General features: G+C 48.1%; 1 protein-coding gene across 10 annotated transcripts in view; it reads left to right on the top strand.

Moving 5' to 3' along the window:
- MEF2A (myocyte enhancer factor 2A) overlaps positions 1–11,199 on the top strand; it is a 114,769-nt gene extending 103,570 nt beyond the window's left edge. For 7 of the 10 annotated variants that reach the window (XM_033100034.1, XM_033100039.1, XM_033100032.1 and 4 more), the window contains 4 exons: positions 1,396–1,419; positions 4,294–4,420; positions 9,029–9,155; positions 10,213–11,199. In XM_033100034.1, the coding sequence (XP_032955925.1) occupies positions 1,396–1,419; positions 4,294–4,420; positions 9,029–9,155; positions 10,213–10,546 (612 nt within the window). In that variant the 3' untranslated portion in view covers positions 10,547–11,199. The remainder of the gene's footprint in view (positions 1–1,395; positions 1,420–4,293; positions 4,421–9,028; positions 9,156–10,212) is intronic. The other 3 variants (XM_033100037.1, XM_033100038.1, XM_033100040.1) reach the window with 2 other exon arrangements.
- The last annotated feature ends 12,625 nt before the right edge of the window (positions 11,200–23,824 follow it).

The raw sequence follows: 23,824 nt of genomic DNA on the forward strand, positions 1-23,824 counted from the left end.
CAAAGTTAAAAATACATACATACAGAACAAAGAAATATATTTAAAAAAAAGAAAAACTGCTGAGAAGAAATGGCATTTAGAATAGTCATTTGGCTGACCTTTCAGAAACTGGGTGTAGCACACCTGCCACCATCTTTCAGAAATAAAAACTACAGAAAGTTTGATTTAAGGCCCAGAAATATGTTTATAAGAATTTAGTAAATGGCAAAGCTTAAGGACAAACTACATGTAGTCTCTGATCTCTTTTGAAGAGGGATCATGAAGCATCTCCATGGAATACTCAAAATGGACCCTGTAAACTATTTACACCCTTATCCCTGTAGGCTACAGTGAAAACTACACACACACACACATGCACGCACGCACGCACGCACACCCATAATGTTTTGATTCGTATCTTATAGTTGGAGATGTAAAGATTCTATAACAAAACAATATGGAAGAGCATTTTCTCCACATTTGAAACAGCAGTTGTAGGCCAAACGAGTGTTTTTCAGAGTAAATAACCAGTCTGCCTCCTATTTTACACCATTTGTTTGCAGATAAAGCTGCTTTCAGATTGGGGCACCATGTATCAGTGATGCTTATACAGACCCCTTTCACAGATAGACAAAGAAGCGTGACTTATTGAAGTAAAATAAGAAAAAACTAGTTAGTACATCATTCTAGCATGTGAATATTTTCCAGATGTTTAAGTGAAAAAGAGTAAATATGTTCCGTTCATTTCTTTTCTGGACGTAATTACTGTATCACTTCTCCAGTCTTGTTTTCTTCATATAGGTGGTTTTTCTCCATTGAAATTATTTTATTCATGTGAAAATTATGTTTGCAAATGATAAAAATATATAAATCTGTTTAAAACTATTATACGTACTAACAGATGTTTGCGGTCTTGTTTCCTGACACCGTGCTAGCTACTGTGGGAAATAAAACACAAAATAAGTTATGTCCCCCAAGGGGCACAGAATCTAGTAGGAGAGAAATGGATGTCTGCGCCCAGGTGGGGGAGGGTTGGTAGGCTGAAGATACAAGTCCAGAGGTAGCGTTCGCAGGGTTCCAAATACAACTGCTGTCGCGGCAGGACCCCCGTTAAATATTGTCACCTAGCATGGCTGCGTGTAGGTACAGCCAGCATAACAGCAGACCAAGCAGAGGTCGGTGTGTCTTTAAATCCTGGCCCTAGAAAATGTAAAAGAATCTGGCCAGCCTTTTAAAACCCACTGCAGGTCCAGAGACAGTAAAGAATTGATATTTGTATTCGTTGTGTATATAATTATCTCTTTAGACTTTCCAGCAACTGCGAGTGTCCAAATAACATGTTTTTCTAAAGAAACACTTGACTTTCGAGTACCAACAGCCTTTAACTCTCTTATCCTTCTTATGTGCTGAGTGCAGTCGGAGGAAGAGGAGTTGGAGTTGGTGAGTGTGGGCTTCTGCTTGAAGGGAGTTAAAAAAGATGCAGAAAGTACCAGCTCTCGTAACTGTTTCCATCTAACCGGGGTTGTTGCCTTTGTTACACGGATTTTATCACTTGTTACTCAACACCGTCCAAACACTTTGAACAACTGAACCTACTGGTAACACAGCCTCAGCTTTTCTAGTCATAACTGTGTATCTGGATCCATTTTATTTGTTGGAGGGAACACTGGAATAGAGCCTCCAAAAACAATAGCTGCCACTTCTTAAAGATTTTTTTTTTAAGGAAAGATACAAAATACCTTATATAGTTCCCCAAATTATCATCATATTTTTAGAAAATGACTTCACCTTCAAAGTTCCTCAGATTGTAACACATGGTCTTGTGTTATTTCTCTTTCTTTCAAAAAGATTACATCATTTTTGGTGAGGTCACCTTTTTCACAGAGTTGGAACGATTTCATCCTGCATGAGACGAGCTGAGGCACAAAGGGCTTCCCTGTTTACTAAGAGGAACGTCTGAAGTGGAACATACACAAATTTACTTTTTTTCTATCAGAAGAGATTCCATTCCTAAAAGTACCTGTCACTACCATTTTTTCCCCCAAGTGATTTCTATTTGCTTTTCTTCTGGAAAGTGAATTTGACTAAAAACTTTCAGTTGACCTCTTTCTTCTTTGGGAACTAAACCCCAAACCTCACAGAAGTGATCATACGAATTCAAAGTCACCCACTCATTAGATGACTTTAAGGGCAATAACAGCTTGAAAAAGTTTCGTTTTTAGCATGGACAAGGGTTCAGATTGCATGAAAGCATGGGGGAAAGGCACCTGTTGGTTGTATTGACATTTTATTATTATGTGTATATGCATGCTAGTGTGTTTTGCACTTTTTTTTTTCAAAATAAGGTTGTGCTCTGTCCTTAAAATAAGAGATTGTTCTTTATTTAACTTTGTGATCACGGTTTTGGGTGTAGTTTTGTACTGGTTAACTGAAATACACTAGTCACCTGTCATTGTGGCGTTGGATTATATCATGTGTGCATTTGGACTCTCTCGGGAAAATACTTAGTGATACAGTAATGATTACCAAATGGAAGTTTATAATTCGAGATAAAATAATTCATCTTGCAGTAGATTTCACTATTTACCCATAAGAAGTTGTCATGAGTGCTTCCTTGTGAATTACCCAGCAATATGCCGCCCTCTAGTGGTTCCGGAAGTCACTTACTGTTAGGAAACAATGCCAGACACACTGTTAGAATTTAGAAAGTTCAGATGGGTTTGAGCTCTCGAATGGAATCAGGGTGGCTCTGAGGAAGGGCAGGCGCCCCGGAACCTCCACTAAAAACTCTCGTGAGAGCCAGGCCAGGCCACAGAGATTCCGTTAGAAGCCTGGCGATGCCAGGACAACTTGACTTCCCGGCAGTTCTAGGGGAATAGCTATGGGTCATAAGGAATAAGAGTATTTATCCTTTTCTCACTAGTTGTGTAGAAACCTTGGGCCAGAGGGTTCGTTGGGTACCGTCTCTCCTTGGTGCGGTACTTCAGTTACCAAAGCCTGCCCATGTGTTAGCGCACGACCCACAGCAGGACCGCAAGGCAGGCGGCACCAAGGTCACTGTCTCCCTGTCTTGACATACGAAGAGGTTGGGAGACGTTAAAAGATGTTCGCAGTGTTTATGAAGTGGTGAATCCAGGATGAAAACCTGGGCAATAGAGCCACATACTTGTGGTCTTTCTAACATCCTCTAACTTAAGACTGTATAGAAATGACAAACTAAAAGAAAGAAACCGAGGTCTGGATCCTTATCAAATGAACAACGTTCAAGTATCCAGTTCTCGCCAAAGGCCTTCCTTTGATCCTTTGAAAACGGTGGCAGAGAACAGCGAATCCCACTCTGAGCGTTTATAATCTGAGTTGTACTTTCGTTGATATGGCTCAGAGCCCCAGGCCTCGGCTGTCGGCCGCAACGGCTTCATTTAGAAACAGATGGCGCTGGACTTGTGCGTGGGCCTGTGGGTACTGACGGCGTGGAACGTGGAGTGTCCTGGCCTCGGACAGCGTCCCCTCAGCCAGCACGGGGGACAGTGACGCTGTCATCCCCTACGCACAGAGGACAGTGGTCTTCCTGAGTTGACTTCGTTTTCAGTAGCTGATTTCATGAATCCATTCCCAGTGTAGGTAGGAGCCTGTGTGGACGGGGTCAGTCAGCAAGCGTTTACTAGGACTCCATCCGCAGCCCGAAGTCCCCAGCCAGGCGCTCCTTTCAGCAGTTGGGCGGCTGACCGTGTCTGAACCTGCAGTTAAAAACTAGGTCAGTGGGGGGCGCTGCACGCGTGGGGCGGGTGCGCGGGAATCTCTGTAACCCCGCCCCCCCAAGCAGTCTTCAGTAGATACACAGGGGGACTCAGCTGCAGGATCACGGGAAGGACCGCAAACAGGCGCCCCAAGGGCGCCGGGACCTAGAACCAGTCGCGTGCGCAGCTGCGACCTGACCCCTGCGCGCGGCCCTCGGCTGCCGCGGGGACGCGCACAGCACCTGGCGGTGTCTGCGGTGGCGTCGCGTCCTCAGGCCAGCACAGAGGTGATCACTCACCACGCCAGTTGCTGTGTTAAGGACGTAGCTCTGACTTCAGTCACGGTATGAAAAGACGAGGGGAAAGGAGTCATGAACGTCAAGCCGCCCCTGAAAGTTCAAGTTGTTCCCGTTAGTACTGAGGTTTTCCCACCATCGCTGCGTCGGGAAATCATGACATTCACGTCGTCACGCTGTGAACCGTTCCCTTTTTATTTAATCGCATGTTAGTCTTAAAATCTTGAGTCTGACCATAAACACGCGCAGAATAACCCTTGCCCCTTTCTCTGCTCTCACAGAACACCCAAAGGATAAGCAGCTCTCAAGCCACTCAGCCGCTCGCCACCCCCGTGGTCTCCGTGACGACCCCCAGCTTGCCTCCGCAGGGGCTCGTGTACTCGGCCATGCCCACCGCCTACAACACTGGTGAGCCGCTCTGCCTGCCTGGGCTCTGCCTCTGTTCCGTGGTCACACGTGCTCTTGTGATTGTTTCCCAAAGTACAGTCATTGACGTAAATCGGCTTGTTTCTTAGATTCACCTTTAGGTGTACCAAACTCACATGGCCGTGGGGGGAAACAAAATCCAGGACCTTCTTGTTTTCCCTCAGAGCCAGTCACTCACCTCTGAGAGGAGCTTTCACTCATTTATGTTTTCAGACATTTTATTTTAAAATACCCACTTTGGGGGTACATGAGGAATGTTTAGAACGCTACAGTGATTGTGGGGTGCTTTTGGCCACTGGTGGGGCTGCGGGGAGAATCCTGGGCTGGCGGAGGACGGGCGACACGCGTGTAGTTCCACTTTCTCACCAGCTGAGCCAAACACCGAAAGCTCCAAGGGTAGAAGGAAAGCAGGAAATAGTGAAATCACCGCTGCCATGCGGGGAATTAGTTCGTTCGTGATTCTTCTAAGTGGATTGTAATAGAGATCACCGAAGCTTAGATTTCGGGGCACCACTTGGGGGGTGCTCTGCTGTCTGGAGCTGCCTGAGGGAGCAGAGCCACCCACAGGTCTGCCTGCCGCTTTCTCCAACTTGTTCTTGTAAAACAGAAACAACTTGAAAAGGTTTTATTGAAAAAGAAAGCCTCTTAGAAATGTCCACCATGTTTTCCTACAATCAATATGAAAAAGGGGCCAAATCCATCAGCAGCAAATGTAGAGGAAAGCCAGGGGCGCTGCATTCCACGTCCTGCCTGCGTGCGCCCCACACCAGCTGGGGCCGGCCCCGTGCCAGGCTTTTCTCGCAGCTCCTGCTGGCGAAGGCGAAGGCCACGGCACCCCTGAGGCGGTAACCGTGGAGGGGAAGCCCTGAGCTGCGGAGCTTCCCAGGTGATAGATAGCCTGGGACTTGAGAGTGCAGGAGCAAGGGAAAGCTGGGAGCCTGCGTGGTCCCCGGCAGTACTGGCTGAGAACACGGGCTTGCACTGGGCGTCAGAGGTAGACGGTGGTTTACTGAGCATTTCATGACCGGTTTTCCAGTGCACTTAGAAACCCCACGACGCTTGTTTTATTTTTCAATTACAGCTGACATACAATATACTAGTTCAGGTGTACAACATAGTGATTAGACATTGATACACTTTACAAAGTGCTCACCCTGATAAGTCTGGTTCCCACCTGGCACCCTACACAGTTGTTACAATATTATCGAGTCTGCCCTTTCAGTGTCGCTTGTGGAGCTGGTGGCGGGTGCTCTGGTGTGGTCTGAAGCTGGATGTTGATTCTGAGGCCTCTTGGGAGGGGCTGCTGTGCAGGCCAAGGTCAGCCTCGGCCTGTGCCCCGCCTGGGACCCTCTGGTAGGAGCTACAAAGGGATCTGTGCATGTTTGCCGCCCGTGCTGCCGGGGAGGCGCCTGGGAGAGGCTAAGCTGTGAACCGAGGCCGGCTGCCGCTGGTGGCCGGCTTGGGGCTGCTCAGCCAGAGGGAGGGGCACGCCGGGGCCAGATGCTGCTTGTTTGGGCTTTGTGGACCTTTGAGAGAGTTCAGGAAAGTCTGCAGCGTGAGCCAAGGCAGGCTGCTCGTGTGGAAAAGCCACTGAAAGAGGTTTGGGCTGGTGCTGGAGTGGGTGGGGTGGGGTGGGTGCTGTTAGCCAGGTTGATGGAGATGCTGATTTGGTGCCCGCTGGCCGGGCGGGTGGGGGAGAGGCTGACCAAGGGAATGGGGGCACCAGCCAGCACGTTTGTCTCCGGAGAGAGCTGCCCTGGTGGCGCCCCTCCAGCCCTGGGCCCGAAGCTGGTCAGTTCAGTTCCTCCTCGTATGTCCCTGGTGCTTTTCAAGCGGCTTGTCCTGCGCTGGAGCTGAGTGAGTTTGTCACTATGTGTGGGCCCTTTAAGAGGAGTGCCGCCCTCCGTCTCACCCAGAAGGACCCTCCACTGGTCTTCCCAGCCAGAAGTTATGGGGACGTCTCTCCCAGGCACTGGAGCCCTGGGCTGCCGACCTGGGGTGGGGCTGGGACCCCTCACTCCTCAAGGGGGGCCTCCACGGCCGAGCTGTCCCTCCTGATTTGTCACCGCACACGCGGGTGTGGGACCAGCCCGTCCCACGTCTCTGCCCCTCCTGCCATCTCGAGGTGGCAGCTGCTGTGTGTCACTTATAGGACTTCTGTCCAGCGAGACCCCAGGCGGGTCTCAGTGATGGTTGTTCAGTGGTTTGGTTGTCATTTTGAGGCGGTCGTGGGAGGAGGTGAGCACAGCGTTTACCTGTTCTGCCACCTAAACTGGAAATCTCCCACTGTAGTTGGTGTTAGAAATGCCATGTGAGTGACAGAATTTTCTTAGAAGTCCAGAAGGAATTACCAAAACATAAAAGTGGAGTCAGATTCTCTCCAAACCATCAGTTGCTTAGCTTCAGTCTCTTTTTTAGTCTTTGCTTTCTCAGCACTTACTCTATTTAATTTTACCATTATCTTTAACATATTTATCTCGGTGTTTTTTAAACACATGTCTGTGTTTTATCTTCCTTTAGTACCGTGTTTCCCCGAAAATAAGACCTAGCCGGACCATCAGCTCTAATGCGTCTTTTGGAGCAAAAATTAATGTAAGACCCGGTCTTATATTATACCTGGTTTTATATTAATTATATTAATTATACATTCTATTATATATTCTATTGTATATTAATTAGACCAGGTCTTATAATAAAATAAGACCCGGTCTTATATTAATTTTTGCTCCAAAAGACGCATTAGAGCTGATGGTCCGGTTAGGCCTTCTTTGCGGGGAACACGGTATGTCATCTCCGTCCTGTACACATTTAGAGGCAAACACATGCCACACAGTCAGTCAAGGACGCACCAATGAGCGACGGTTCTGTGTCCAGGCGTCTCCACACTCCCTCACGCCTATCGGAGCGCTCCCGGCTTCACAAACTCGTGTGTGTGTGTGTGTGTGTGTGTGCACACAACTACTCGTTCTCCTGCACCTCCTGGGGGCAGGTCCTGTGCAGGCACTGGAAGTGCAAGGATGCAGGTCACAGCGGAACGAGGGTCTGTCGGGAAAGGACACCTGGACAGCTCCAGGAGTCATTTGTGACCTTCGGGTTGGGGGCCCCATGGACGCTCCGACTGAAGGACGCAGGCAGGCAGAACGGGGAGTGTCCCGGGGCAGGCGGAGGGCCGTGCAGGAGTCTGGGGGGTGGGGGGCACGCGCTGGGGGGTCAGAGAGTGAGGAGGGGTCCGAGGCCGTGCTGAGGATTCTGGACATTCGCTTGGGAGGCCATAATTCAAGGTTTTGAGCAGCAAGGTGTCGTGAGCCTATTTGTGGTTTAAAGCTCACGTTGGCTGCAGGGTACGTGGGGGCAGAAGTGACTGCAGGGACAGCACCCAGAGGGCTATGGTGGCCCAAGTAAGGGGACCGAAGGCGTGGACTAGAGTGGGGCGCCAGCGATGGTGAAACCTGGCAGGCTTGAGAGACAGATGGAACGGACCGGATTTGGCGGTGGGAGCGAGCGCACAAAGAATTATCAAGAGTAACACCCAGGTCTCTGGCGCGAGCCACTGGGTGACTGTTGGTGCCGCTAAGATAAGGACTGTTTCAAGCGGAGCAGCTTTGGAGGGAAAGGCGAGTGCAGCTGGGTCACGTCCAGTTGGAGGTGTCTGGACACATCCAAGTGGACCTGTCGGGTAGGCAGCGGGCAGGACCCTGGCGCAGAGGTCAGAGAGCTGTGGGCTTGCAGGGGTCACGGGGGGAGGCGTTGGGGCGAGGGGCGCCCCACCCCCGCCACTGAGGGTACAGTGAGGCCACGTGAGGACACAGGACAGGGGCTGCGACAGGCGCGTAAGGACCAAGCCGTGCTGTTCATCTCAGTGGCTTTTTCAAAAAAGAATTCACTGCGATGAGCAACTTCTTGACACGCCTCTCGAGATATAAAGTAGAAGAGGTTCCTCTCTTTACAGCTAAATGGAGAAGACAGTCTTCATGACGAGCGGAAAGTACAGTGTGTGAGTAACTAAGGTCCCAGGTCTTGGGCACAGTGGTAGGACTGAAGCAGTCACATAAAACGACCTATTTAGACTCTTGCACCACGAAGTTTTTCCAGGAACTTGAAAATAATTTGCTTGCAATCCCAGACGTGCGACAGTCCCTGTAACTGTGAACAAATGCGGTTAACTGTGTGTCACTCGGGGTGGCACCCACGAGGAGGGGACTGAGCCTTTCCTGTCCCCGCTCCTTCAGGAACGTGACTGTGGGTGTGGACGCAGGCTGTGAGCTGGAGGGGGGTGGTGGGGGGGCCCTGCCTGCAGTACCAGTGACCCAGGAAGGTCCTTTAATGACAGCCTTTTACTTATTTACACGTCGGGAAAGGGTGTCAACCTTTTGTGGAATAATAGACGATCGACATTTGGTACAGAAATTGAATCTTCCTTTATTGCAATCATTCCAAACAACTACGTAGAGCTGGGTCCCAGAAAGCTCCCCAAAGCCCCTCTCCTGTGGGTGTCACAGCCGTGGTGTGGGGCGGTTTCTCCCCACCTGGGAACTTGGCAGCTGCTGTGTGGAAAACGTGTTGCCCACGCGCCGTGTCCTCCTCTTGCAGATTACTCGCTGACGAGCGCGGACCTGTCCGCCTTGCAGGGCTTCAGCTCCCCGGGCATGCTGTCCCTGGGCCAGGTGTCGGCCTGGCAGCAGCACCACTTAGGACAAGCCGCCCTCAGCTCCTTGGTGTGAGTAACCCCGGCCGGGCCCCTTGCTGTCAGTGTCGCTGCACTGTGGACTGGAGGTGGCGGGAGTGTTTGCAGAAAGAGGGTTTCCAGGGCTCTGGTACGCGCGTGGGTGTCGAGCAAACAGGGAGTGAGGCCTCTGTCACGCGGACATGCTGAGTAGGCTCAGTATCCGAGGGGCTGCCGAGGACATGCACCCCTAGTTCTACCTGCCGACCTCCTCCCACCTCATGTCTGACCCCACTGTTTGAAGAAAGGCAGCTGGAAGGTTCTCGGGCCCACCTACCACCCTGTTTTCTGCTTTGGGGAATATCAGTGACAAAGAGACCAGGAAAACGAGCGGTGCCCTTTGGTTTCTGCTCGGCTCGGAGGGCAGGGGTGCTGGGGGTGGGAGCGGGGGTGTCTTGTGTGGGAGTCAGACCACATGGGGTTGATCCCAGCCCACTGACCTCCCAGAGGACGCGCCTCCTGGGCAGTGTGGGGAGCTGAGTGCAAAGGGCTCCCAGGCGGCCTGGCGGGAGCAGGAGGGCAAGCAGCAGCCGGCGGCCCAGAGGACGGGGCGCGCCCAGCCGGGCTGCCTGCTCCCGGCCCCCGCTCAGCACCCCTCGCCCTCCTGCAGCCTGGCAGCGGCCCCCAGGGTCGGCTCCTGGACAAAGGGCTCGGGCGTGCTGAGCGTCCTCCCTGACACACGAGAAACAGCCCCGCACAGGGCACAGGGCACAGGGCACAGGGCACAGGGCACAGGGCACGGCCGCACGCAGCCCCCTCTGAGCCGCGTCCTCCCCCGCGAAGCTGGGGTCAGGCCGGACTTCTCAGGGACGCTGCTGTGCCTGTCACGGCCGAGAAGGAGGTGAGGAGACGGCAGGATTCAGGGTGCCAGGTTCTTCCTCTCCGTTTCCGTCCGAGCTGCTTCAGCGACCCCAGTGCCCAGGTGGGGGCCGAGGGGGGGCCGAGCTGAAGGAGCCGCCCAGCCGGCGTGGGGTCTGCCCGTTCCAGGGCGCGTGTGCGCGCTCGGTCCAGCCCCTCGCGCCCGCCTGACACCCGTGTTTTCTCCCCGCAGGTCCGGAGGGCAGTTATCTCAGGGTTCCAGTTTATCCATTAATACCAACCAGAACATCAACATTAAGTCAGAACCGATTTCACCTCCCCGGGATCGAATGACCCCGTCAGGCTTCCAGCAGCAGCCACAGCCCCAGCCCCCCCAGCCCCGGCAGGAAATGGGGCGCTCCCCTGTGGACAGTCTGAGCAGCTCGAGCAGCTCCTATGACGGCAGCGACCGGGAGGACCCACGGGGCGACTTCCACTCCCCGGTGGTGCTCGGCCGCCCCCCCGCCACGGAGGACAGGGAGAGCCCGTCTGTGAAGCGCATGAGGATGGACGCCTGGGTGACCTAAGGCTTCCGCCGCCTCCCCGGCTGGTGTCACGGACTGTGTGTGACTGCAGTGGCCTGCCCTCCGTATGTAACTGGTTGGTAAGGACATGAGGTAAATATATTTATATGTACATACATACATACATAGCCCTTTCACGTGTATGTATGTGGGTGTGTGTGTGTGTGGGTGTGTTGCAAACACAGCATCAGGCGCTTACCTGCGACCCCCTGCACAGCTGCAGGTGTGCGGCCCGTGGCGGCCCAGCACCTGGTGGCCGTCTAGCCTGGCACTTCCTTGGACTACTTGTTTCATACGATAACCAGTACCCAGTTTTTGCAGAGAAAGGTGTACCCATATATAATTCTCCCACACTAGCTTGCAGAAACCTAGAGGGCCCCTACTTGTTTTATTTAACTGTGCGGTGACTGTAGGACTTAAGAAAAATGCTTTGTAGAACAGAGCAGTAGAAAAGCAGGAACCAAGAAAGCAATACTGTACATAAAATGTCATTTATATTAACTACTCAACCTGGCATGGGTCTCTGTCGCAAAGGGGTGCATGGTAAAGGGCTGTTGACATTTTAAAAAAAAACGAAAAAAAAAAAGCCCCACACATAAGTGTTTTGCACGTGCAAAAATGTATTGGGTCAAAGAAGTGATCTTTAGCTAATAAAAGAGAGAGACTAGAAAACACGCATGAGATCTTCAGAAAATACTAGCCTAGAAATATAGAACATTAAAATAAATTAATATATTAAGTTATAATTGGAATATGTCAGAAGTTTCTTTTTACATTCATATCTTAAAAATTAAAGAAACTGATTTTAGCTCATGTATATTTTATATGAAAGAAAACACCCTTATGAATTGATGACTATATATAAAATTATATTCACTACTTTTGAAAACATTCTGCTATGAATTATTTATATAAGCCAAAGCTGTATGTTTTAACTTTTTTTTTAGAGAATAGCTTTATCTTGTTTTAAGTTTTTAGTTCTATTCTAAAAGTTAAGAGGGAAAAAAACAAAAATATCTTGCAAGCAGAACCTTGGAAAAAAAAAGCCATGAACACTTATTCTATATGTAAATTAAAATTGAGCCAAACTCTTTGTGTATATAGCATCTTAAATATATTATCACCTTTGACGTAAGTTCCTATGTATTGTATGGTCACCAGATTAAAAAGTATATTTTTGTGGATTGACGCCAATTTGGGGGGGAAAGGCGAGATCCTTATTAAGTAGAGTATTCACTGTTTAATATTTGCTATTTTGTTAAATATACTGTACTTTGGATTTTAATGATTAGCCCAGTTTTTTCAGAGGATTGTATAGAGGGGCTTCTCCCCCGCTGGTGGTGAATGTGTGACGTTACGTTGTAATCTGTGCTGTATGGGTTGGGCATCATTATATATTTTATATGTGTACATAAATAGCAAAGTGGCAAAAAACAAATTGGTGTTAAGTTCATCCTGCATAAATATAAAATGTGTTGTAACAGATTTTATAAGGCATTATTTAAAACTTGCCTTTTGTGAGGAAAAATGTAGAAAAAGCTGGCCTAATTTAATTCCTATTAGAGAAAATGGCAAAATAGTAGATGAGCACAAAGGTTTTATAAGTGGTAAACGGTTACGGAGACACATCCGTGGGCCGGGGCGATGGGGGCCCTTTGTTCCTTGACCCCCCTAAGGTAGGGGGATGCGGCTGGTTACCAAACACGCCCCCTCTGAGCTCTGTGCAGCGAGGGGACACGTGGGGTGGGGAGACACTCACGGCGCAGGTCCTCGGCCCCACTCTCGCCAGCCTCGTGAAATGGTGCCGCCCTCAGCTCAGACTGGGACCGTGGCCTTACTCTCTACAGGAGGGCAACTGAGTGGTGACCCCACGTCCGGCCGGTTTCTGGGCTTGTGCCATGAACAAAATTCAAAGTCCTGTATCTCTACTTTCACCACAGATTTTTACTCCTTTTCCTGAGACACTCAAAATAAGGGTTTTAAAATGCTATTTTATATTTTAAACTTCCTATTGAGCAGCTACCTACAATTTGTACTTACGTTTTGTTTCTCCCCCTAAATTGCATTCCTTTTCATGATTCCCTCCTATGCTACTTGTGACAAATCATCAGCCAGATTTTCTGACTGACACATACGTATAAACCTGTGGCACTGACAGCTGCAAAATAGAATTCTGTCCTAATGACAGTTTGGGTAGTAAATTTTAATAGAGGCCAAAAAAGGGAGCGACACGCTCTCTCTCCTCATCACTGTAGACGTTTTGGCTCTTATTCAGAAAGGATTCGTTCTTTAAAATGTCCTTGTTTTACTGAACTACTCACAGGCACATTTCTGCATACGGTCACACTAACTGAAACAAGACACTCCCAACACTGACCTTCCACGACGACCCTTACCACTTGTAAACCGTTCTAGCTTTGAGAGAGTGACGTGGCTCGTCCTGCACGCGCTCACGAACACCGAGAGGAGAGGAGTTACCGCATTCACATTTACTGTCTGTTTTCTTGTGTGCCTTACGACATGGCTTTTCTGACTGTATCTCAAGTCTTTCTTTCTATGCAGGTTTATAATCAGTACAACTACTGTTTTCTAAATACTACGCAAGGCTCGGAGTTTGTATTGCAATTTCACTGACCAAGTAACAATGTATTCCGTTTTCAGGAACTAAATAGTAGACTGTTAACCCTTTTCCCACGCGCAGGGCCCTGGAGTGCGTGGACTTGGCCGCCGCCCTCCCCCTGACACCCTGTACGAACACAGGCACCCCTCCTGGTGGAAACCAGCTCCGGGGGGGAAGACACTAACGGGGTTCCTTCAGAACCTCCATTTCTTACCCTTTAGCCTCATGTGTTTTATATGCCACCATCACAAGACAATTTTATCCCTTCAGATGAAGTATTTTATTACTAAAAGACAAAAACAAAAAAAGCTGAGAGGAAGTTGCACTGGTTGACGTACTTCGTCAGTCCCCCAACTGGCATTACATTGCGAGCAAAGGCGCCATCGCGTGTCTGCAGGTGGCCCCACCCCAAACTCCATCTTTTGAGCCCTAATTGTGTCCATTGTGTTAGCGACTAAATCAGGGGTCTGTTCTAGAAGCAGAGTGTGTTTCACCGTTTCCTTTAAGTAGGACAAGTCATAAAGCATCCACATACTTTCCGTCTGAACCATCACGCGCACAAGAAATACATAGTAAATAAGGAACCAGAGAACTCCTGGCATTGGGTCAGAAGACGCTAGATGACTCTTAGAATGTGAAAAAGATTTTACAAATGTAGAACTTTTATTTCTCTGTAGAAACTTTCTTCACTTTGCTGTGCAAGAAGACACTGCTTTGCTATATTTAAAATGGCTTTTTTAAAAAGAGATTTATGTATTTGGTAAATGTTTGTAGTCACCAGTTCACACACGAAGCTGTACACGGTTCGGTCAAGGAAAACCGTCTGGCGGCACCAGCTGGCCTTGGTTGCCACCCTCGAGATGAAAACTAAGTGAATCTCAACTTCTCCCTGAATGTGTTGTTTTTCATTATACAATAAATATGATAGTGAACTTTTTATCAAATGGTTAAGAAACTGCTAGAGGTTGTTGTAAACTATTTGTACCCTGCACTCCCTACAGTAAAGACGGACTGGCTTTTCCTGTATGCGCTCGACTCTGTCGTGTTTGCCGCCGTCGTCTCCTCTCCCTTCCCGTCACGAAGGCTGTGCCACCTGCGGGTCCCCTTTACTCACGTGGAGGTGTGAGCTGCTGCAGCGCCCACCAGCCTGCCCTCCCGGGGCGCCCCCGGTCCCCTCAGGTGGTGGCCAGCCCTTGGTGTCAATCGATTAACCCATCGGCTCCAGGAACGACTTGTCACAGGCGAGGGGAAGGAAGTGGGGCGGGTATTGTCAGAACTTAGAAAACAGAGATTCTAGTTCTCTCTCAGGCTTAGGGGTGAAATAACTTGTTTACCCAAACTGCATACATCCTACTGGGCTGTAGGCAGAAGACAGAAGTACTACACGAGTGGAGTTTCGTTTTTAAAAGCAATTGGTGTGAAAAATTATCTTACACTTGCAGTGGAAAGTGTTCCCTTCCCCTGATTTGCCCTCTACGCCAGCTCCTAGCTAAGCAGATTCTTGCTGTCAATTAAATTAAAAGCTAAATTTTTACGCTGGTTTTACTTGCTGGCTACAGGGAGGCTATTAGCAGGTTTGGAAAGCTGGCTGAGTCCTGTGGCTAAAAATACCCTCATCACAGCTGCAGCTATTTCCAGTCAATTCACTGCCATTCCCTAGTTAGCTCCCATGGGTGCCTTCCTCAGGCTTTCTCACTGTCGCCCTGGCACCAGCCCAGGAAGTGATGCTGCCCGCGGAGTCCTGGGCCGGCGGGATGGCCCCCGCCTGCTCTGCCGGCCCGTCCAGTCGCCCACACGGGGTCCAAGCCCGCCTGCCTATAGCACTGAGCAGAAATCAGTGTTTATCCTCCACGGGAGAGGCGGTTCCACATGGGCCCCAGAAACACTGGGGGCTGCGTGGCCTGGTGCCATCATGCAGCAGAGCCTGGCCTGTGTGTGAGCCTGATGCGCCCTGCTCCCAGCTGTCACAGTGTGAGCTGAGGACAGGCCCTTCCCGGCAGCCCCCAGCCGGCCACGCCCCTCCTCTCAGTGTCTAGACGACCCCAACTGACAGGGCAGCGTCCCCAGCTTACAGGACGTGTCCTAGACTCTCTCACTTCATACACACACGCCATCTCCAAAGCAGACGACAGAAACCACAGTTGTACTAACTGGTTTCACTAAGTCCCCTCACGCCCTTCGTCACTTTTTAAAACTTCATTTAAACTTATTTTTTAACTTAAAATTGGAAGCACAGTAGTTTCCATATGTCCCCCACCCAGCTTCCCCTAATGTTAACCTTTAAATAACCGCAGTACCACGATCAGAGCCAAGCAGGGAACACGGACACAGGACTGTGCACTAAGGACCTGCCGGAATGCCACCCTTTCCCACGAATGCCTGCGGCTTTGCCAGGACCCCACACTGCACTTATTTCTCTGTACTAGTTCCTCAGCCTTTTCCCCCTTTTGAAAAGACACTTTTGAAGAATGCTGGTCAGTTATTTTGAACAGTATCCCTCGATGTGGATTTGTCTGAGGTTTTCTCCTGACTGGCATGAGTCTGCACTTGGCAAGAATACCAGAAATGAGGCGTCCTTAGTGACATGTCCTATTGCAGACGCTGCTGACCGTAAGGGCTCGGTCACGTGCTCTCCGGGGCTTGTCGCTGCAAAGGTACTTAGCGACTACAAAGGGAAAGACGGTGTCTCGGGGAGATACTCTAGGTACTTTGAGACTAGATGGCTTTCTCCTCACTCAAACTTTCTACCCACTAATGGAAGCGTCTTGTTTGTGACGACTATTACTGGGGTATCCCTTTCCCTACATTTATTCAGTGGGCTTCTGTAAACAGCTGTCCATTCCCCACGTAATTGTTTATATCCTTATGGACTCATGGATCTTGATTTTATACTATGGGTTATAGTCTAGTACTATCATTATTTTGTTCCTTAAATTATTCCAGCTTTGGCCACTACGAGCTCCTTCCAGTAGATCCTATGTCCTTTGGAAAAGCTCCTCCCCACTTTTTCAGCATTTCCTTACTTTCTGGCAAGATGTTTCACACTGGTATTTTCCCTGACTCAGTGCTGGATTATTAACACCTTCTCCAAGTAAGAATCAAACAGGAAATACCTTGAAATAAATGACAATGGAAACACAACATGCAAAACCTATGGGATGCTGCAAAAGCAGTTCTTAGGGGGGGAGTTTACAGTAACACATGCATATGTGAAGAAAAAAGATCTCAAACAACCTAACTTTACATCTCAAGGAACTAAAAAAAGAACAGTCGAAGGTTAGTTAGAAGGAAGGAAATAACAGATCAGAGGGGAAATAAATGAAATAGAGACCAGAAAAGCAACAGAAAAGATCAATGAAACTAAGAGCTGGGTTTTTAAAAAGATAAAATTGATAAACCACTAAGGAAAAAAAAGACAAAATCAAAACTGACAGAGGAGATATAATAACTGATGCCACAGAAATACGTAGGATTATAAGGTACTACTACGAAACAAAAGCCAACAAATTGCATAGCACAGATTAAATGGATCAATTCCTAGAAACATACAACCTATCAATACTGAATCACAAAGAAACAAAATCTGAGCAGACCGATAATAAGGAGATTGAATCCGTAATCAAAAACCTCCCAACACAGAAAAGCCCAGGACCAGATAGTTTCACTGGTGATTTCTACCAAACACTGAAACAACTAACATCAAACTTTCTCCAACTCTTCCAAAAAACTGAAGAGGAAATATTCCCAAACTAATTTTACAAGGCCAGCATTACCCTGGTACCAAAGCCTGGTAAGAACAATATAGGAAAATTATAGGCCAATACTCCTAATGAATAAAGATGCAAAAATTCTCAACAAAATATTAGCAAACTAAAGAACATATTAAAAGGATCATTCACCATGACCAAGTGGGCAGGACACAAGGATGGTTCAACATACGCAGATCAATCACTGAAACGCCACCTTCAGAGAATGAGACAATCATCCCAATAGATGCAGAAAAAGCATCTGACAAAGTACATCCTTTCACGATACAAATGCTCACCGAATTGCATACGGAAGGAACACAATAAAGGCTGCATACGACAAGCGCACAGCTCACACAGAGGTGGGCAGCTTTTCCTCGAGGATGAAGAACAAGGGTGTCCACTCTTAGCCAACACATGAGAGGACGTCCCAGCCAGAGCAGCCGGGCAGCATAAAGACAGAATTCTGCGGGGAAACAGTAGGAGACCCCAACTTCCCCGTCCCCCTACGAAGATCAATGACTAGACAGCTAACAAAACAGGCCAGGAGGCCTCGAGAATCCATTCAGGAAGTGTTAGCAACACCGTGGAACAACCACCACCAAAACTGCACAAGAAAAGGAGGACTCACTGTATTGTGCTGGCATCGTCCTGTCCCCAAGCTGGCACTGTTCAGCGCCAGTCAGGCACGTCCCAGCTCCTGGATGCGTCCTGACAGGGGAGGAAGCGTGGGAGACCTCCCTGCAGACAAGCTCAGCAGCTCCCACCACTGCGGAGCCACAGGCCAGCTGCCCACAGGTACTTACATTCGCTGACACCAGTCACGCCTCGGTCCCTTCCTGCCCCCCCCGCCCCCCCAGGGCTGGGCCCACCCCATAGCCATCCAAGGTCTCTGGCTGCCCAAGTGCAAAACATCAGACACCAGAGTCCGGGAGCGGGGCTTCCCGCTATGCGGAAGCCAGACCCCAGCCCAGGTGCTCCCGGCTGAGCCCAGGGCTGGCTCGGAGCTCAGGACCCGCCCCTCCGGCTGTGCACCTGCCCCCGCCGCGGGCCACCGCCGCAGCGCCTGTGCACGGGGGGAGCGTGCAGCCCTGGGCGAGCCAGGCCGCCTGCAGCTGCTCGGGGCCAGGGATTTGGCTCTGCTTTCTGTCCCTGGACAGTGACACCCTATACGCAGCCCCTCCAGCTTTGCTCTGCCTGCCAACTGCCCACCCCCTCACCAGGCCTCGCTACAGTGCACATGCCCGGGGAGGGGTACATGGCAACAGGAGGGCCCCCAGGGCCCCCGCCTCCTGTCGCTGGGCAGCATCACCGTATCATACCCCCTGTGCACTGCAAGCCCGCAGCCCGACCCGCCACGCACGCCGCGGGCTTGCTGTGCCGCGTGCTCGCCCGGGACGCCGCCCTGACGGCCTGCAGCCCAGACTAGGCCGTCGCACCGTCTCTAACCAGGCCCCCAGCTCGACCTACATGCCTGAGCCCAACTCCTACCGCCAGCCTTCGCTGCAGTGCGCACGCCCGGGGTGGCGGGGGTGGGGGGTGGGGAAGGCGGGGCAAAGCCACGGGCACCCCACCGGCCAGGGCCCCAGCCCAGGCCTGCGACAGCGCGCCCACCTGCGACGCGTCCTCCGCTGAGCACCCATGCGCCCCCGGCCTGAGCCGTCGCCGGCCTCGCCCGCACTGTGTGTCCTGGGGGTCGATGTGCAGCCATGAGAACATGTCCACACCGGGTCCCTCACAGATGCCAGTGCGTCCCCAGCTGGCCTGGGCCTTGCGACCTGCCCCGACCCCCTCCCCTGAGTGTGTCTGCAGGCAACCAACCGCCAGGCCGGCACCGGCGCCACCGCTGAGCCCACAGCCCAGGACGAGCTCGCCGCGGGGTGCAGCCGCCACCGCCTGCCCTGCTCACGCTGCGGGCTGATGAGCCCAAGAGCCCCGCACACCCCCTGCGGCGCTCGGCAAGGGACACGTAGGATGAACCCCAGTGGCTCGTGGCACAGACTGCACACCCCCCTGGCCCCAGTGCGGCCACGCGCCCGGCACTCGGCGCCCCACACCCCTGGATCTGTGGTCACAACACCCTCCAGAGGCCCCTATCCAGGTGAAAGGCTCCCCCTACTGAAATCATCGGGGAAAGTCTGGAGGAGGTGACGTTTCCTCAAATGCGCAGACACCTACACAGGCCAAAGGGTCAGGAAGAGCCGGCTGGGAGACATGTCTCCACCAAAGGAATCCACTTAACTTCCAGGGATTGGACCTACAGAACAGAGATCCAGAAATGGAGACAAAGGATTCAAAATGACTGTTAGTGGACAAAGAATGCAAATAGTGGGGGAAGTAAAAGGACAGAGGTTTTACTATGTGATCAAATTAAATTATCAGCATAAAATACACTGTTATATCTATAAGATGTTTTATGGGAGCCTCCTGGGAGCCCCAAAGCAAAAATATACAATAAGTACACAAAAAAAGAGACGGGAATCAAGAGTATACCACACAGAAACTCATCAATTCACAAAGGAAGGCAACAAGAAAGGAAGTCCAATGGAAGTGAAAACAGTAACGTGACATTGGGAAATCCTTACCTGTCAGTAACTAGTCTAAATGTTAATAGACTGAATTCTCCAATCAAAGGGCAAAGACTGGATGGAAGGATTAAAAAAAAACAACAACAAAAAAACCACACAAAAAACAAGACCCATTTATGTCTACGACAAGAGACTCACCTCTGCTCTCACCTTGTAGATTCAACGTGAAGCGATGGAAAAAGATATTCCATTCAAAGTGGAAACTAAACGCCTGGGTAGCTATACTAATATCAGATAAAACTGACTTTTAAGGCAAAAATTGTAAGAGACAAAGATAGTCATTACACAATAAGGGGGTCAAGTCATCAGGATGTTACAACAATCACAAATATATTACTCTATGTGCTCAACATCATATGTAACCCAAATATATGAAGCAAACACAGATCTGAAAAGACATGTACCACCTTATAATAATAGAATGTGGACTTCAATATGCCACTTTCAACAATCATCCAGACAGAAAATCAACAAGGAAATGTTGAACTTGAGCTATACTTTAGATCAAATGGGCCTACCAGACATAAACAAACATTCCATCTAATAGCACAATGCACCTTCTTCTCAAGTGCACACAAAACATTTTCCCAGACAGATTACATGATAGGTCACACAAAAAAAGTCTTAGCTTATTTAAGAAGGCTGAAATCATACCAATTATATTTTCCAATCACAAAAGTATGAAACCAGAATTCAGTGACAGGAGAAAAGCTGGAAACAAACAAACAAACATATGGAGACTAAACAACATGCTTCTGTAAAACGAGTCTAAGAAGAAATCAAAGGGAAATCAAGAAATATCTTGAAACAAATGAAAATGGAAGCACGACATAGCAGAATCTATGGGATGCTGCAAAAGCAGTTCTAAGAGGGAAATTTATAGTGATAAACACATTAGGAAACAAGAAAGAGCTCAAGTAAACAACCTCACTTTATATTGAAGGCAAAAGAATAATAAAAAAATAAGCCCAAATTTAGTAAAAGGTAGGAGAAAAAAATCAGGCCAGAAACATATGGAGATCAGAAACAATAGAAAAGATCAATGAAACGCGGGGCTGATTTTTTAAAAACATACACAAGACTGACAAACCTTTAGCCAGAATAACTCAGAAAATAAGATAAATAGGATAATAAATGCGATAAATAGGATAATCACGAAGAAAGAGAAAATTTGAGCAGACCAATATCAAGTAAGGAGATTGAATCCGTAATCAAAAACCTCCCAACACAGAAAAACCCAGGTCCAGATGGTTTCACTGGTGAATTCTATCAAATATTTAAAGAAGAGTCAACAACAATCCTTCTTAAACTGTTCCCAAAAATTGAGGAGGAAGGAACACCCCTAACTCACTTTACGAGGCCAGCATTACCCTGATACTGAAGACAGACAAGGACAATATAGGAAAAGAAAATTACAGGCCACTACTCCTGATGCATAAAGATGCAAAAATTCTCAACAAAATATTAGCAAACCAAACTCAACAACACATTAAAAGGATCAATCGCCACGATCAAATGAAATTTATTCCTGGGACAAGGATGGTTCAACATACACAAATCAATGTGATACACCACCTTAAAAGAATGAAAGATTAAAATCTATGACCTTCTCAATAGATGCAGAAAAAGCATTTGACAAAACACAACATCTTTTCATATTAAAAATGTCTAACAAATTGGGTATAAAAGGAACATACCTCAACAATAAAATCCACATACGACACACACACAACCCACATCACACTCAGGGGGAAAGGCTGAAAGCTGTTCCTCTCATATTCAACACAGTACTGGTAATCCAACCAAGCAATCAGGCAAGAAGAAGACATAAAAGGCATCTAAATAGGGAAGTGAGAAGTAAGGCTGTGTTTGGTTGCAGATGATACAATCTTATATACAGAAAATCCTGAAGACACAACCGACAAATCGCTAGAACTAATCAATGGATTCAGTGAAGTTGCAGAATCCAAAATCAACATACAGAAAACAGTTGTTTCTATACACTTAACAACAAAACATCTGAAAAAGAAATAAAGAAAACAATCCCATCAACAGTATCACCTAGAACAATAAAATACTCAGAAATAAATCTAACCAAAGAGGTAAAGGTTATGCATGCTAAAAATTACCAGCCTTTGTCTTCAATTTCTTGCATCGAACAAATGGAAAGACAACCTGTGTTCATGGATCAGAAAAATTAATATTATGAAAATGTCCATATTACCCAAAGCCATCTATAGATTCAGTGTAATCTGTATCAAAATTCCAATGTCATTTTTCACAGAAAAGAAAAAACAATCCTAAAATGTATATGGCGTCAGCGCGGATTCCACGATAGCCAAAACAATCCTAGGAAAGAATCCCACCAGAGGCAGCACATTTCCTGATTCCAAGCTATACTACAAGGCTATCGTCATCAAAACAGCATGGTCCTGGCCTAAAAACAGACATACAGATCAACAGTACAGAACTGGGGGCCCAGAAATAAACCTCTGCATATACGGTGAACTATTATTGACACAGGAGCCAAGAATACACAGTGGAGAGAGGACCATCTCTTCAATAAACGGTGCTGGGGAAACTGGATAACACGTGCAGAAGAATGAAAACTGAAAAATTAGTTTCAGTCACAAAAATTAACTCAAAAGGATTAAAGGCCTTTTAGGGCCTGAAACCATAAAACTCTAGAAGAAAATCTAGGGAAAAGGTCCCTGACACTGCTCGTGGCAATGATTTTTTGGATATGACACCTAAAGCACAAGCAACTAAAGCAAAAATCAACAAGCGGGACTACATCAACCCCAAAGGCTTCTGCACAGTAATGGAAACAGTCAACACAATGAAGACACAATGTACAGAATGGAAAAAATATCTGCAAAACACATAATCCGATAGGGGCTTAATATTCAAATTATACAAAGAACTCAATAGCAAAAAACACACACAAATAATCCAATTAAAAAACGGGCAGAGGATCTGAATGAACATTTTTCCCAAAGAAAACATAAATGGCCAACACGTACATGGAAAGAGGTTCAACATTATTAACCACCAGAGAAATGCAAATTACAGTTCCAAGGAGATGTCACACCTCCCGCCCGCCTGCTGCAATGGCTATCATCAAAACACAGGCATTAGTGTTAGGGAAAGTGTGGACAACAGGGAGCCTCGGGCACTGCTGGTGGGAACGTCAATGCTTCAGCCACTAAGGAAAACAGGATGGAGAGTCCTCAAACAACTACAAACAGACTGTCATGATGCAGCAATCCGCTTCTGGGCATGTATCAAGGGAAGTGACAAGAGGATATTAAAGAACCCCCATGTTCATTGCAGTGTTGTTCACCAGAGCCATAATACAGCAGCAACCTGTGTCACAGTGGATGAAGGGCTCAAGATGATGACACCTAACAATGGAATACGACTCGCCTAAGACAAAGAAGGAAATTCTGTCGTTTGGGACCCCACGGATGAACCTTGAGCACATTCTGCTAAGTGAGGGAAGTCAGACGGAGAAAGACATACTGTACAATATCACTTACATGTGACATCTTAAAAAGCCAAACTTGTAGGACAGAGAGCACAGCACGGTGATCAGGGGCTGGGGTGGGGGAGGGGGAGGTGGGCAGGCGTAGGTCAAAGGGCAGACACTGCAGTTAGAAGGTGAGGACGTTCTGGAGGCCTAATGCACGGTATTTTGATTATATTAACAATATTGTATTATCCACTTCCAAGGTGCTAAGAGACTAGCTCTTAAATATTCTCACAGCAAAAAAGAAATGACAACGAGGTGAATATGACTGGGGTGCCAGCTAACGCTATACTGGTAATCGTATTGCAATACGGAATGTACCAAATCCGCTGTACACCTCAAACTTACACAAAGCTTTGTCAGTTATAGGTCAATTTTAAAAAGCAGTCTACAATTAGTTAGAATATTAAAAGGGGTGGGGTAGCAATGCCCTACCAGATATTAAGACATATCGCCAAACCATGAAAATAAAACCCTGCTGGTACAGGTGCAAAAAAAAAGACTGATAAACAATTGGAACAGGATTGAGAGCTCATAGATAGACCCATGTAAAAATTCAATGTACAACAAAGTTAATTCCAAAAATCATTAGGGAGAGAACAGTTTAGTAAATAGTGTCTGTAAAATTAGTTTGCCACATAGAGAAAAATAAAACTGGATTCCTACCTAACATGACATCAGAAGGTAACCTCCAAGTGGATTAAATACCTCGAAGTTAAAATAGAACAATTCATTAAAATTTTAACGAAGCTAAACCAGTACAGAATAAAAACAGGAGACCATCTTTCTGACCTAGCG

Source organism: Rhinolophus ferrumequinum, chromosome 28 (assembly GCF_004115265.2).
Source record: "Rhinolophus ferrumequinum isolate MPI-CBG mRhiFer1 chromosome 28, mRhiFer1_v1.p, whole genome shotgun sequence".
Lineage (NCBI taxonomy): Eukaryota > Metazoa > Chordata > Mammalia > Chiroptera > Rhinolophidae > Rhinolophus > Rhinolophus ferrumequinum.